Source organism: Diaphorina citri, unplaced genomic scaffold (assembly GCF_000475195.1).
Source record: "Diaphorina citri unplaced genomic scaffold, Diaci psyllid genome assembly version 1.1 scaffold971, whole genome shotgun sequence".
NCBI classification, from domain to species: Eukaryota; Metazoa; Arthropoda; class Insecta; order Hemiptera; family Psyllidae; genus Diaphorina; species Diaphorina citri.
This window is the reverse complement of record NW_007378402.1, coordinates 20,939-36,928: the sequence shown is the minus strand read 5'-3', so window position 1 is coordinate 36,928 and position 15,990 is coordinate 20,939. Positions and strand designations below refer to the sequence as shown.

The 15,990-nt window shown below is 39.8% G+C and overlaps 1 protein-coding gene across 1 annotated transcript in view; it reads right to left on the bottom strand.

The window, feature by feature from the left end:
* LOC103513451 (retinol-binding protein pinta) overlaps positions 1-14,103 on the bottom strand; it is a 26,907-nt gene extending 12,804 nt beyond the window's left edge. Inside the window, exons 1-8 of the mRNA XM_017445827.1 lie at positions 14,074-14,103; positions 13,048-13,238; positions 12,462-12,611; positions 11,983-12,044; positions 11,646-11,699; positions 11,406-11,565; positions 11,012-11,129; positions 10,556-10,690 (exon numbers count right to left, since the gene is read on the bottom strand). Of these exons, the coding sequence (XP_017301316.1) occupies positions 10,556-10,690; positions 11,012-11,129; positions 11,406-11,565; positions 11,646-11,699; positions 11,983-12,044; positions 12,462-12,611; positions 13,048-13,238; positions 14,074-14,103 (900 nt within the window). The remainder of the gene's footprint in view (positions 1-10,555; positions 10,691-11,011; positions 11,130-11,405; positions 11,566-11,645; positions 11,700-11,982; positions 12,045-12,461; positions 12,612-13,047; positions 13,239-14,073) is intronic.
* Positions 14,104-15,990: the final 1,887 nt, after the last annotated feature.

The window sequence follows — 15,990 nt, the reverse complement described above, 5'->3', positions numbered from 1 at the left end:
GAGCGCCTTGACCACTACACCACCGAGGCAGTTAAAAAGGCAAAGAAGAAGAAGAGTCGGCGTTGTGTGGTGGGGGGAGCGTTAAGCTAAGAAATCACCAGCTTGTTAAGCCCTAGACAGCCAACCTAGTTGGCTTTGACCAATTGCACTGATGGTAAGCGCTAGGCCGCGGGTTCAACAAGGGGCGGACTTTATCCTAATAGGGTTCGTTCTCGGGACGGCTGCCTTTGTTTGTTCTTCTTCTTACTAGCCTTTTTCTACTTATATAGGGTCGGCATTCCTACTTACATATATAGGGTCGCATTCCTACTTATATAGGGTCGGCAGTCCTACTTATATAGGGTCGGCATTCCTACTTATATAGGGTCGGCATTCCTACTGATATAGGGTCGGCATTCCTACTTATAATAGGGTCGGCATTCCTACTTATACAGGGTCGGCATTCCTACTTATATAGGGTCGGCATTCGTTTGCCCCTCAACGGCGTTTTGTTTGTTTGAAAATCTCAGCAGTTATAGTGTCGTCAAACCACCCCATATTTTGAAGTTCAAGTCAACGTACCCTCTTTTGAAGTCGCCACTGAACGTCATTTCTATTTAAATATATTTTCCACTTCTATGTTGCCATCAGATACCTGATATACATATCTATGTAGATACATACATAACATATACATTAAATACATACATGCTACATACCTGGCTACCTTCTTATGTAAATGTGTGTTATGTGATATACAGGGTGTTGCAGTAAAGGAAAATGCACCCTGGATAACGCTGAAGAACTAACGAATTCGGTACCCACCAGGCTATTCAATTACTTTTGGCAAAGTCACCAACTTTGGCTCTTGATCGTGTTTTTTGGGTCTTCTGGGTCTCTAGGGAGCTTTTTTTATATAAAAAAAATAGATATGGGACATTGAACATTGAACCCCCACACAGAACAAAATAAAAACAGGCAAAATACAAATAGGTAAAATAAAGACTAAACTCTTTGCTATTTCATATGTATTTCTTATTTCAGATGAGTTGGGGCTAAAAATGAGCAATGTTTCATCTAGATTCTAGACACGAACACAGGGTTATGTAAAAGAAAAGAAAAAAATATGTTAAAAATAACATGTTTGGGCCCCTATTTACAAAAGTCCCAACAAATTTTGATTTACATAAGTATGGGATGATTCATAAATGGGATAAAATAAAATACCTAACATACCTAAAATGAAATTGAAGTAGGTAGGTAGGTACTAGGTAGGTAGGTACCTTCGTATAAAACAAAATATCGTATAAAATAGGTAGGTAATAAATAGGTAATGAAATTATTATAGGTACCTCTCTAATAAATAGTTCTATAAATAGGCTCCTTTTCCCCTCCTCCTCCTCCTTCTCTTCCTCCTCTTTTTCTCCTCTCCCTTCTTTCTCTCCTCAATAAAATTATGCACAGCAATATTTTGAAATCTGTCAAGACTAATAAAGACCTAGGCTAAAATACATAATATATGATAATAGGCAGATATTCTGATACTGATAAATCATAACATAATTATAATGTAAAATAATACCAGCGATATAATACCTACTACATAGGTATCTATGTATAATTGTAGGTATATTTATGAGATTATGGATAATGTATAGGTAGTTATGTTATATTTTATTCGCAGGATTCAACTCACTTAGTCAATCTTTACCTGACCCCTGACACATAAAGGTAATAGGACGTAAAAACTCAAGAGGTAATAGAAAGTAAAAACTCAAGAGGTAATAGAAAATAAAAATCAAGAGGTAATAGAAAGTAAAAACTCACCAGAATTGGCGCCAATTTGAGGGTTCTCCTTCAGCCACTCCTGAATTTCTTCAAGGGCCGCTTTCCTGCGATCATCTGTTTCGCTGTACTTTCCGTTATCTAGCAAGAACTTTAAAAACTCAAGAGGTAATAGAAAGTAAAAACTCAAGAGGTAATAGAAAATAAAAACTCAAGAGGTAATAGAAAGTAAAAACTCAAGATGTAATAGAAAATAAAAACTCAAGAGGTAATAGAAAGTAAAAACTCAAGAGGTAATAGAAAATAAAAACTCAAGAGGTAATAGAAAGTAAAACTCACCAGAATTGGCGCCAATTTGAGGGTTCTCTTAGGAACTGAGTCATTTCGCAGGATCCAGCACATCTTTATTGGAATTATTGGCAAGCTCAACATAATTGTCTACTGAGTCAGTAGGAATTGAGTCATTTGGCAGGATCAAGTACAGTGCAATATTTCTCTTCCTCCAAGTACCAGTCTTTGGCATTCAGGACCTCGTGTTTCCAATGATCTGAAAAAAAGAGATGAAAATTAATCCAGATAGGTATACCGACTCAGATTATTTTATGATACATGTACGCGGGTACGTTTTCAAAATGGGTATGGATATTGGGTACCCATGTTCTTACCGGGTACAATATTTTGCGAACTGCCGGGAACAAAAAAATGTACCCGAACACGAACACACACTATACCCACGTCCTACATCCCTACCCTGGCTGTACCTATTATTACCTATACCTACCCGTCAACGCGTCTATTCGTTCCCCAAGTATTCATATAGAACGCCTTCAAATATTATGAGTATGTGATACGCCAAGCATTATTGTAAGTATTTCCTCCTTACAAAACTCCTTCTGGTGAGAATTCTGTCGTAGTTCTCGTACTAGTGAACCTGCAAAGGTGCAAAAACAAACGATGTTTTGGTAATTGATCATGAAACCGCATTTCTTAACATCAGCTAGCTGAGCCTTTATTTGACGATTTTTAAAGATACAAAATCGCTATTTTGGAAGCCATACCTATTTAGTAGGTACATGTGCTGGCCATTTTGTGGACTTGGTAAGTATATTTTGCATTAAAAAAAACGGTAAAGAGCAAAGTGGGTAACGCCAAGGTGAGCAAAAATCTAGCGTGAACATCACACGACTTTCTATTACAAAACGAACAAAAAAAGTCAACTCCATTTTTTTGGACTTAGAAAATTCCCATTTCTGTCTGTCCACTCCTAGCGCCGAGCCGCCCCTGGTCAAAAGTTACAACCAGAATCTCCTTGTTCCGCCCTTGATAGTTAAAAGTTACATTAAATAGACACGGTCTAGTGCGGGGCCGCCCCTGGTCAAAAGTTACAAACAGAATCTCCTTGGGCCGCCCTTGATGGTCAAAAATTACATTAAATAGACACGGTCTAGTGTGGGGCCGCCCCTGGTCAAAAGTTACATTTAAATAGACACTAGTGCGGGGGCCTCTAGAGTTTGATATCTATTGTGCTGATAACAATTGACAGGTAAAAGTTACTCTGTTTTCCCTTCACACAAACGAGGCACTTTAAAAGCTCTTAAAAGCATTTTTCCTCTTTTCTTCCCTTTCTGATTGTTTGAAACTTCTCCTATTTACCTTACGGTCCTACTTCTATATACAGGGAGTGAAAAAAACCTGTTTAAAAAGGAGAAAAAGTATGTGAAAGAAAAGCTTTATTTTTTACCCTTAAAGGTATAAAATAATCAAGAGTTTGCACACCGTAAAAAAATCGGGCTGAAGTGCATTTTAAAGAGCACTGTTTCAACTTTTAATGCACCTTTTTTTTTTAATTCAAAGAGCATTTAATGCATTCAAATTATGAAATTGTTCACAAAACTACACTAAATAAGCTCTGATGAATCGAAAGATTCGGCTCTTAGAAACAAACCGACGAATCTAGATCAGACTACTTATCAAAGTTAATGGTGTCAAAGCACTTCGCCTCGTAAAAGACAAAGAATTTTCCTTATTTGTCAAAAAAAAAAGCTTATTTATTCAGTGTGGTCATGTCACAAATAGTGACACTATTCTACCAACACAATACCGAGAGATCATGAGGCCGAGTGCACCTCAAATCCAAAGTTGTAGAAATATCGACTCTGGCGGGACCCCCGGCGCGGCGGAGCGGCGTGCAAAACTAGTGTAATACCCATTCCCCGCGGATATTAGCTAAGGAAATTGCTATTTTTCCACTAATTCATTGCCTTTTCACCAATGGAGCAGTTGCAAATGGGTGAAAATTATAAATAAATGGTCGATTCCTATGTAAAAAGTTGGGAAAAATCCAAATCCAAGGTCAAAACTCCGAAAAAAATAACTTTAAAAGGTCGAAAATTCAATTTTTATTTTCCGTTCTAATGGAAGAGTTCAAAGATGTGTGACGTGAGACTTTACGCAGTTGTTTTTTTCGTCCGTTAGGTAGTGCCACTATGCAAGCGCGCTAGCGGAGGAGCAGAAAGAAATGCGCAGAAACGTACGCGCACAAACACATTAATGTGTTGCATGCGAGGGAGCTTTGATGTGACGTCATCGTGTACGGGAACGTATGCCGTGATGTCAAAGTTCACGATTTACCGGTATTTTTTAAATCGATTTATCTCGGGATCTAGGCCATTGGGAAGTCTAGTCCGGTCCGATCAGAACCAAATTCTGGTTCAAATTTGGCACAAGCTGTTCATATTACGTGCGGCTTATTGGGGTGTCGACTTGGTGCCTTATTTGCAGCTCAATAGGTGAGTACCTGACTAAAGAGCTCGTCTGACAAACGGAGGAAAGTGGGTTCGAGGATTTTGTTCAAAGACTGGTTTGAGGGTTCGATTCCCTTTCCCACCCGGGATTAATTTTATCTTGAACTTTATTCTTATCCAGATAGGGTTCGTTTTTCGAAAGGCTGGCTTTCTCCTATCCTGTCTTCCTTTTCTCCTATCCTTGTTATAAATGGTTTAGAAAGTATCAGGTAGACCTGACAGGCGGACCTGATCAGGTGTACCTGTCAAGTCTACCTGATAGTCAGTGGGTGGCCTACTATCACACTTTGACTTCACGTCTTGGCGCCTACATTTATGTTTTCAGCTGTTTTTACAACCCGTTCGAATGCAATCTACTGATCAACGCCATTCAGCTGTGCAGAAATTTGAACTTGGAACCTGATAGTGAGTGGGTGGCCTACTATCACACTTTGACTTCACGTCTTGGCGCCTACATTTATGTTTTCAGCTGTTTTTACAACCCGATCGAGTGCAATCTACTGATTAACGCCATTCAGCTGTGCAGAAATTTGAACTTGGACCAATCAGAACTTATCACGTTAGAGAAAGCTCTCATCATTGAGGCTTGGAGTAAGTCACTTTTTGCTTCCTATTACCACAGTTATAGCGAACCTATAGGTACTAATGAGAAAGGATTGCAATCGGTCCAAAAAAGTAACCCGTAAAATATTCTGAAATCAAAAATTGAAATACGAGGACAAAAGATAGAATAGATACCTAGTTCAAAAATTCTGCAATCGGGAAACGAACAAAATCTGGTGCAGATGTAAAACCCAGTTGTTGATAAGCACCTCTTAAAAATAAAAGAACATAGACAGATAGATAGAACGAGGAAAAAAAATGTCGCAATTGGGATTCGAACCCAGGAACGCCAGCAACCTTCTGCATACCAAGCTAGTGCGTCACCGCTAGACCACGTCCGCATTCATTCCGCAGGTCGCACGCTCCCTGTTCCGACGTATCACGTTAGAGAAAGCTCTCATCATTGAGGCTTGGAGTAAGTCACTTTTTGCTTCCTATTACCACAGTTATAGCGAACCTATACTAATGAGAAAGTTTGCAATCGGTCCAAATTTTCAAAATCGGGAAACGGGTGGAAATATCCGTTCTGGGGTCCCCTGATTCCAAAAAAGTCGTTTTTAGCAAATGGTCTGTACGTGCGTTTACTTTACTCTTCTAAAGGAGTGGCCACACATAGTCGAGCCCGTCCATCGACGTCGACTGAAACTAGTGTTGGGAATAATCGATTATGATAATCGATTATTTTTCATCGATTATGTAAAATTATGTAAAATAATCGATTGTTCCCAACACTAACTGAAACCGTACACTGCCTCGACAAGATAGATTCACCTCTTAGATCGATCGACAGCGTCGACTCTGTGTGCGAAATTTTTATGGACCTCTAGCCTGAATCACATAATCTGATGAAAAATCTAACCGTATATGGCGTGCTTGCCTTGAATAAATCGAGGTTAATTAACGATATTAAAACCTACCTAACCTAATAATAGGTAATACAGTGGCGTGTATGTATGGCGTGTATGGCGGCCATACAACTCAAAAGTTCACTCTAATGCCCATAAATATTAATGGCATGTACTGTGATGGGACTTGGTAGACCTGTGCATGAGCCCTACACTTGAATTTAGACCACGCTACGCCACTGAGGTAATAGGTATTGATTGTTCAATTGAATGAATACTTTACATTGAATTAAAACATCGGTTTCCAGACAAGATGCAATCTCGGAAGTCAATTGATCCGATTGACTCGGGACTGATTAATCAGTCATCAGTGGCGGATATCACAAACTCAGAGGGGTTGACTCATCATTTACAAGGACCAGGGGCGGACACAAACTCAAGGGAACTGATTCATCATTTACAAGGACAAGGACCAGAGGCGGAGAGAAATTTAGGGCAGGGACAGATCGAAGGACCAGTGACGGAAAGAAACTCGAGGGAACTGATTCATCATTTACAAGGACAAGGACCAGTAGTGGTGGACGCAAACTCAGGGGGACTGATTCATAATTTCCAAGGACCAGAGGCGGACACAAACTCAAAGGGACTGATTCATCATTTACAAGTGGCGGATATCACAGGGCAGGGACAGATCGATCATTTACAAGGACAAGGACCAGTGATGGACGCAAACTTGCTGCGACGGATGCTCCTGCTTCTTCAAACGCAGCGTTCGACGCAACATCGTTTATACGTGCATCGGTGAGTTGAGCAACTTCATTGGCCCAAAAACGATTATTGAAGAGGTTTGATAGAGGGAACTGTAACTGCTAAGGTCTTATCGTTCCGAAATCGAAGAGACAAGGAAGACAGGATATAGGAGAAAGCCAGCCGTTCCGAGAACGACTCGAGACCGCGGCCTAGCGCTTACAAGGCAGACGCACTACCAACCAAGCTAACTAGGCTGGCAAATTTGGTCTAAACGGTTGACATTATAGCATATATAGCATCAAATGAAATGGAGGGCAGGCCAAATGGAAAAAAGTCGAGTTTAACGTGGTTCTCATTCCGTTTCGCTTATTTTTCCGCAGGTTCCGGTCAACGGCCTAGCGCTTACAAGGCAGACGCACTACCAACCAAGCTAACTAGGCTGGCAAATTTGGTCTAAACGGTTGACATTATAGCATATAGCATCAAATGAAATGGAGGGCAGGCCAAATGGAAAAAGTCGAGTTTAACGTGGTTCTCATTCCGTTTCGCTTATTTCTCCGAAGGTTCCGGTCAGTGTGGCGTAGACAAGACAAGACGCAACTGGTGTCCGCATTGCCGCTTGCGGAAATGTTTCCAGGTGCGCATGAATCCGCTATTCGTTCAGGAGGAGCGGGGACCGCGCCGCAAATCCAAGAAGTTCGTTACCGGAAGAGAACAGGATCCGACTTGCGGGTGGTCGAAGAGAGATGTTGATTCGAGGAGAAACGTACAGAAGTTCAACAGGATGGGTGTTTTTCATACGGGTGTCACAGGAAGAGGCAGAGAGGTTGATTCGATCAAAAGAGATATTGAGAGATTGAACAGATATTTAGATCCAGGGATCAACAGAAAAACAGAAATTAACAGATTTAATGCTGAGATCAACGTGGATTTCAATAGGGCAAGAACTTCCAGTCATCTTCCTCTAGAGTGCACTGATAGTCGGGAATATCTGAGGCACCCATAGCAGCTGAGGCGCTACCTAGTGGTAACAGTTGGACCTACTGAGACTACCTCTAGTGGTAAAAGCTGGATCTACTGAGACTACCTCTAGTGGTAAAAGCTGGAACTACAAATGCGCTCCCTGATGGTAAAAACTGGAACTACTGATACGCTCCCTGGTGGTAAAAGCTGGATCTACTGATACGCTCCCTGGTGGTAAAAGCTGGATCTACTGATACGCTCCCTAGTGGTAACAGTTGGAACTACTGAGACTCCTTCTGGTGAGAATTCTGTCGTAGTTCTCGTACTAGTGAACCTGCAAAGGTGCAAAAACAAACGATGTTTTGGTAATTGATCATGAAACCGCATTTCTTAACATCAGCTAGCTGAGCCTTTATTTGACGATTTTTAAAGATACAAAATCGCTATTTTGGAAGCCATACCTATTTAGTAGGTACATGTGCTGGCCATTTTGTGGACTTGGTAAGTATATTTTGCATTAAAAAAAACGGTAAAGAGCAAAGTGGGTAACGCCAAGGTGAGCAAAAATCTAGCGTGAACATCACACGACTTTCTATTACAAAACGAACAAAAAAAGTCAACTCCATTTTTTTGGACTTAGAAAATTCCCATTTCTGTCTGTCCACTCCTAGCGCCGAGCCGCCCCTGGTCAAAAGTTACAACCAGAATCTCCTTGTTCCGCCCTTGATAGTTAAAAGTTACATTAAATAGACACGGTCTAGTGCGGGGCCGCCCCTGGTCAAAAGTTACAAACAGAATCTCCTTGGGCCGCCCTTGATGGTCAAAAATTACATTAAATAGACACGGTCTAGTGTGGGGCCGCCCCTGGTCAAAAGTTACATTTAAATAGACACTAGTGCGGGGGCCTCTAGAGTTTGATATCTATTGTGCTGATAACAATTGACAGGTAAAAGTTACTCTGTTTTCCCTTCACACAAACGAGGCACTTTAAAAGCTCTTAAAAGCATTTTTCCTCTTTTCTTCCCTTTCTGATTGTTTGAAACTTCTCCTATTTACCTTACGGTCCTACTTCTATATACAGGGAGTGAAAAAAACCTGTTTAAAAAGGAGAAAAAGTATGTGAAAGAAAAGCTTTATTTTTTACCCTTAAAGGTATAAAATAATCAAGAGTTTGCACACCGTAAAAAAATCGGGCTGAAGTGCATTTTAAAGAGCACTGTTTCAACTTTTAATGCACCTTTTTTTTTTAATTCAAAGAGCATTTAATGCATTCAAATTATGAAATTGTTCACAAAACTACACTAAATAAGCTCTGATGAATCGAAAGATTCGGCTCTTAGAAACAAACCGACGAATCTAGATCAGACTACTTATCAAAGTTAATGGTGTCAAAGCACTTCGCCTCGTAAAAGACAAAGAATTTTCCTTATTAGTCAAAAAAAAGCTTATTTATTCAGTGTGGTCATGTCACAAATAGTGACACTATTCTACTAACACAATACCGAGAGATCATGAGGCCGAGTGCACCTCAAATCCAAAGTTGTAGAAATATCGACTCTGGCGGGACCTGAACTCGGGACCTCCGGCGCGGCGGAGCGGCGTGCAAAACTAGTGTAATACCAATGCCCCGCGGATATTAGCTAAGGAAATTTTCTAAAGAAATTTTTTTTTTTTTTTTTTTTTTTTTTTTTTTTTCACTAATTCATTGCCTTTTCACCAATTCAATGCTTTTCCACCCATTCAACATCTTACTGATTTCACCAATTGACCCCGAATAAACAAATGACTCCATCACACCATATGATTCTAAACAATCCCAAATAGTTTCTGCTTTTGGCCTCAACTGTAAATATACCCGGGAACGTGTTTTAACTTTTGACAAATAGAAGAAAATCTTTTTTTCACCTTTTCTAATAGCCTTCACCCACCGTTGGAGAAAGTTGACATCTCAAAGCATACTCCTAAATTTCAATCTAGCATTCTAGCCGAATGATTATGCTCCATAACCACAGACTCAATTATGACCTTGTCGGGATTCGAACCAAAGTCCCTCAAGACCCTCGGTTATGAAATATGAACCCAATTTCTTAGCTGACTTGTCCACTCTACCGATGTCGACTGAACTGTCCACACTGCCTCGACAACATAGATTCACCTTATCGATCAACGGCCGGTCGAACTATGTTTGGACACACCTTTATATATATCTCAGATCTTACATAGCAAAAGAATAGAATAATAAAGGAAGGACGGACTAAAAATGAGCTCTCAAGGGAGCTCTAGGTAATCAGTATCCATTGGTAAACAAGTAAACATACCTAGTAAAATAGTATTTACAAAGGATGTCTGAATTAAATAAATTCATTAAAATATAGTCCATATTAATAGGTTAAGTTCCTTCTGGGTTGGATTAGCAATGGTGGATACGCTGTGAAGCTCTCTGTCTAAACATTCGAGGAAGCATCACGTATTAACAAAAGAAATCAACAGTGTACGAATGTTAAAAGATACATGACAGTTGCTTTAGCTTTCCAACGAAAGCTCTTACCTGGACAATATAAAGAGAATAAAATACATAGAGATAGATACCGTGTGAAGTAACGGACAGCACTTTCGGGCCAATAAGTGAGAAGAGAATTGGATCGAAGAGCAAAAATCTAGTTTGTATTTACATATTTAGTTATTTATTAATTTTTAATTGGAGATATTTAGACCAATAAGTGCCTAGAGACCATAGGTGAATAATCATCAACCAAAGGAATGGGTAAGTTCAAGACAAGAGCACTAGACTAGAAAGTAACCCGTAACTCACTCATCTCCACTTACCTGCCAGGAATGTACGGCCTTCTTAATATTCCCAGGCGTTAGGACATGGCCTACCCGCACATCTTTCAGGTCTAATACAGCGTTGACTCCGTATATGTTGATGGTCTCATCCTTCTCCATAGCCAAGTCAAACACCTGTTGTTGATAGAGACAAGAAAATAAATTGAATGGAGCAGTTGCAAATGGGTGAAAATTATAAATAAATGGTCGATTCCCATGTAAAAAGTTGGGAAAAATCCAAATCTGAGGTCAAAACTCCGAAAAAATAACTGTAAAAGGTCGAAAATGCAATTTTTATTTTTGGTTCTAATGAAAAAGTTCAAATATGTGTGACGTCAGACTTCACGCAGTTGTTTTTTTCGTCCGTTAGGTAGCGCCACTATGCAAGTCCGCTAGCGGAGGACCAGAAAGAACTGCGCAGAAACGTATGCGCCAGGAACTGATAGGTAAGCTTACCATGTTGTCAAGTTTCATCAGATCGTTCTGTGAGAATCGTGAAGCGTCGTGTACTGTCGGCCTAATAATAATGGTGGTCCGCTTTGACGAGTCTTTCTTGAGAAGAGGCAGAAACGGACTGAAAAGGAAAATTAAATTTTCAAGACTTTAAAATTAAATACCAACAAAAAATAATTAAATCTCAGTTGCATAATCGATTTAATTGTAAACTCAATTGTGGGCTCAGCCTATATAGATTGTACTTTTTTTTTTCAGTCATTATACGAAATTTCTCTTTGGCCTAGTTTGGACGTAATGGCGCCATCACACTCGCTGCCAGTCCAAACTAGTCCAAAGAGAAATTTCGTATAAGGACTGGAAAAAAAGTCACATAATAAAATACGGCTAAACTCACCCAAGCTCCAGCAGATCTCGCAATGGTTGCTGATTCAGATCTCTATTCTGGAACCATTCGGGTACTTTAGTGCGGAGTCGATAAAAGTTCTCGATTTTCTTCTTGCACACATCCAGTCGGTATTTGGAATGTCGAATGAAGCGGAGAAGGTTACGAGGATCTGTGGAAATAGTAGAGACCTCCAACTTTAGGCCAAAATGAACCCTGATCAGTGTAGGGACCCCAATATTTTCTTCTTGCACACATCCAGTCGGTATTTGGAATGTCGAATGAAGCGGAGAAGGTTACGAGGATCTGTGGAAATAGTAGAGACCTTCAACTTTAGGCCAATATGGACCCTGATCAGTGTAGGGACCCCAAAAGATTGACATGCATTTGGAAATGTATAAAATTTTATGAAGATCGGAGCAGGCAATCGCGAGTTATAGCGGAATAGATATTCAAACAAAAATACAAACTAAATGCAAAACGGGCAAGTTAAAACGTAGACCTTCACTTCGTTTGGTCAATAAAATCGGTCATCGAGTCCGTTTCGCCGTAACGTATCTCCAGAAATCGCCCTGACCCCTGTAGTTACAGGGCTCAATAGAGACTTTGACGCTAAGATCAGCACTGACTTTGAGAGCCGAGACTTTGGCACTGGGAGCAACAAAAATGAAGATAGATTCAACAGACTTTTAGGTGCAGGAATGGACTTGGATATTGATACCGGAATCCACAAAGAATATAAAGATTTAAGCAGGTTTCATAGAAATGTAGATACAGGAATTAACAAATATTTAGATGGGTTTACCAAAAATACCGAGAAGTTGACCAGAATTAGGAACAAAGGGTTCGACACAACAGGGTTTAATGAAGACAATACAAACTTGTACAGAAACACAAGGTTCGAAAGCCATCCGTCTTTCGTCTGTAAGAACATTACCGAGAAATCTGAAAATGGATGTGGAGATGCAATTTTCTCGAAGACTTCTGGATGTGGTAGACCTAAGAACCCTCGATTTGAACATCCTTCTGGATGTGATAGACCTAAAGATTCTAGAGGTGAACATTTACAGACCTCTGAAAGCGACAGTCCTTACAGCACTGATCTTGGACAAGTTTTCAGTTTTCAGACTACTGGATATGACAGACCTTACAATACTGGATGTGATAGACCTTACACTTACACCACCTGTGGAGGTAACGGTTCTAATCTGGATAGTTCTGGAAGTGAACGTTCACACAGCATAGCTATCACACATTGAAAATTAAAGGGGAAAAACTACAAGTTATGAAGGTCTGGCAAACAATCCCTCCATACTTTTCCTGCAAATTTGAAAAAAAAATAAATTCTGGACTTTAATCTTCTTCTACTGTATCTCTTCTCTACTCTACCTCTAGTTGATTTGAATATTATCTTTGGTGAAATACTTTGGGGAAACCTAATGCCTTAAGCATTAACCACACAGTACAAGATCTTCTGCCTAACTAGCTATTGCCAGATTATTATTAGATTTACTTACGTCCTTCTTGCCAATTTGCACCTTTCAGTCACAGTTTTACTGACACCATTTACTCAAGCTATAAATAAAGTAGGATAAGAGTGTTAATTTTATTATACAAAAAATAGCTCATCATTCGGTTCATCACATTTCTTCACTCGTCCTTCTTGTCTCCTTGCTCTGTCACCACTTTCTGGACCTTTTCATGCTCTTTCAACAATCTATCGTATTCTTTTCCAACCGAATCAGCTTGACTCTTCAGGGCGGCACTGTTGGTCTTTTCCTTCTTCAGTTCTTCTTCCGTTTTGGATAGTTTCTCTTTCAGTCTTTTGATCTCATCAGAATCACCCTCTGGAAGAGAGAAACATAACATTAGATAAATACTTTGGTACTTACTGTATGTTAACACAATTGAAAAAAAAAAAGAAAAAAAAATTGACCCCTACCCTAAACCTAACAAAATCAATAATGAATCATGTACCTAATATCCCATAGGGTTTAAAAAATCATAATCATAAAATAAATAAAGATAAAGGCAGAGTAATACCATCAGCTTATTTTAAAGTACCTATGAGTAAATAAATAAAATAATGAATCATCAACAGATCATTCATGAGAAAGCATGAATGTCTGATGCAATATCTTGGTCATGAAAAGAACTTTGCACTTTGAAAATATTTTGATGTCAAAAGGATGTCATCAGCTCTAAGGATGAGTTCTATTATGGGACTGGTTGCTCCTCTCCCAAGAGAGTATGCAATTAACACTGCGACCTCTGTAGATCTATTGTGACCAGTATTTTTTCCCCTGCCCAAGCTGCTATACCCTGGCCTTGATGGAACCTAGAAGTACCCTCACTGGTATACATATTTCAACCTCCCCAGTTTCTCTAAAATTCACCTCCAGCACCTCTAAAGAGTCCGCATACTCAGGTTTATTCCAGAGAAAAGCTGTGAGTCCATAGACTATCCCATTAAGAGGATACCAAGAGGTGTCATCAAGGCCAGAGAGCTAGCTCAGGGCCCCTAAATCGTAGGGGTCTGATGAGGGATATTCAGGTACATAATTATGTCGTTGTACCCTACTTCCTGAGACGGACTTGACCATAGTCCCATTCAGGTACCCTCAAAAGAGCCAGTGTTATTGTCTGTGGCTTCACAGGGCTGGCTTTGTCTCAGTTTTACGTCCTCCAGCGAGACAAACCTCCTATTCATGGACGACTTAAAATTATATGCAAACAACGAAAATAACCTAAACACCCTCATAGGAAAGATGAAGACTTTCAGTGACCACATTGGAATGAAGTTCAGATACGACAAATGCGCGAAAGTGAACATAGTGAAAGGAAAAATTAAAGAAAGAGCCAACATCCCCGATGACTTTTTTTCCGTTTTTTTTTTTTTTTTTTTTTTTTTTTTTTTTTTTTTTGTCTAGTTACCAGTCTAATAAGTAATAGGTAGTTGAAGGAAGGGTGCTCCAAAATTTGGTACTTGGGGGTAATGGGGGTCCCTAAACTTGTCACCGAAATACCCGCGTCCCCACCGCGCCGTGGGGGTTACGAAGTTGGGATACACGCCACTGGTAACCGCTAGGTCGCGGGTTCGATAACCGCCCGGGGCGAACTTTATCCGTTCGCGGACCAATTGGCTTTCTCGTATCCTGTCCTCCTTCTCTCTTCGATTTCGAGACGATACGGACGTATCCTTTATTACAGTTTCAAACCTCAATATGTTTCAGACATGTTCTCAATTATGTTTCAAACATATTTTCAATCATGTTTCAGACATGTTTTCAATATGTTTCAGACATGTTCTCAATTATGTTTCAGACATGTTCTCAATTATGTTTCAAGCATGTTCTCAATTATATTTCAGACATGTTTTCAATGTGTTTCAGACATGTTTTCAATATGTTTCAGACATGTTTTCAATATGTTTCAGACATGTTCTCAGTATATTTCAGACATGTTTTCGATTATGTTTCAAACAAGTTCTCAATAGTGTTTTAAACAAGTTCTCAATTGTGTTTCAGACATGTTCTGAATTATGTTTTAGACATGTTCCAAATATATGTTTCAGACAAGTTCTCAATATATTATATTTCAGACATGTTCTCAATTGTTTCAGACATGTTCACCATGTTTGAGATCGCCTCCAGTATTCTTCTCTCCCTGATCAAACTACACCGATCTCAAGAACCATTGGGAAGTCTAGTCCGGTCCGATCAGAACCAAATTCTGGTTCAAATTTGGCACAAGCTGTTCATATTACGTGCGGCTTATTGGGTTGTCGACTTGGTGCCTTATTTACAGCTCAATAGGTGAGTACCTGACTAAAGAGCTCGTCTGACAAACGGAGGAAAGCGGGTTCGAGGATTTTATTCAAAGACTGGTTTGAGGGTTCGATTCCCTTTCCCACCCGGGATAAAGTTTATCTTGAACTTTATTCTTATCCAGATAGGGTTCGTTCTTCGAAAGGCTGGCTTTCTCCTATCTTACTTGGTGGAAGGAATGAAAGGATCCGCACTGAACTACGGAGCTGTTAATACTATCGGTATTTTTGATAAAGACATGAACAATGAAACCACCGGTGTGAAAGCCTCCTATGATATGCTCTGAGCTATGGAGATTAAGAAAAAATAAATAACTACCTATAAAGAAAGAATTTATCTGACCTTTACTGAGCTTGCTCAAGCTCAATAATCTGCATAAGTTCAACTTTTCAAAAGGAAAAACAATCTGGATAAACTGATACAAAACGGAGGAGAGGTGGAATGGAAAATTGTAATGGAAAAGTTCTTCTCCTATTCGACAATAGCCTCCTCTCCTCTTCTGAACTTTTAACCTTTTCTTCTTCCCCTTTCGCATATTAGAACACTGATTAGCGAAAACCGAGATTAGATTAGGTCAGAGCTGTTCAAACCGTGAGGTGTGTGAGTCTCGGCCGAACGACCACCGTCCTTTGGTCACAGACAAAAACAAGGTACCTATATTTACTTTTCCTGATATCAAGAAAAAAGATTTGACAAAGTTACTAACTGGTCTCATCGTCCTTAAAGCGAAAGTCGAGGTTTGGTGTACCCAGGGCCGTATTTGGGGGGGG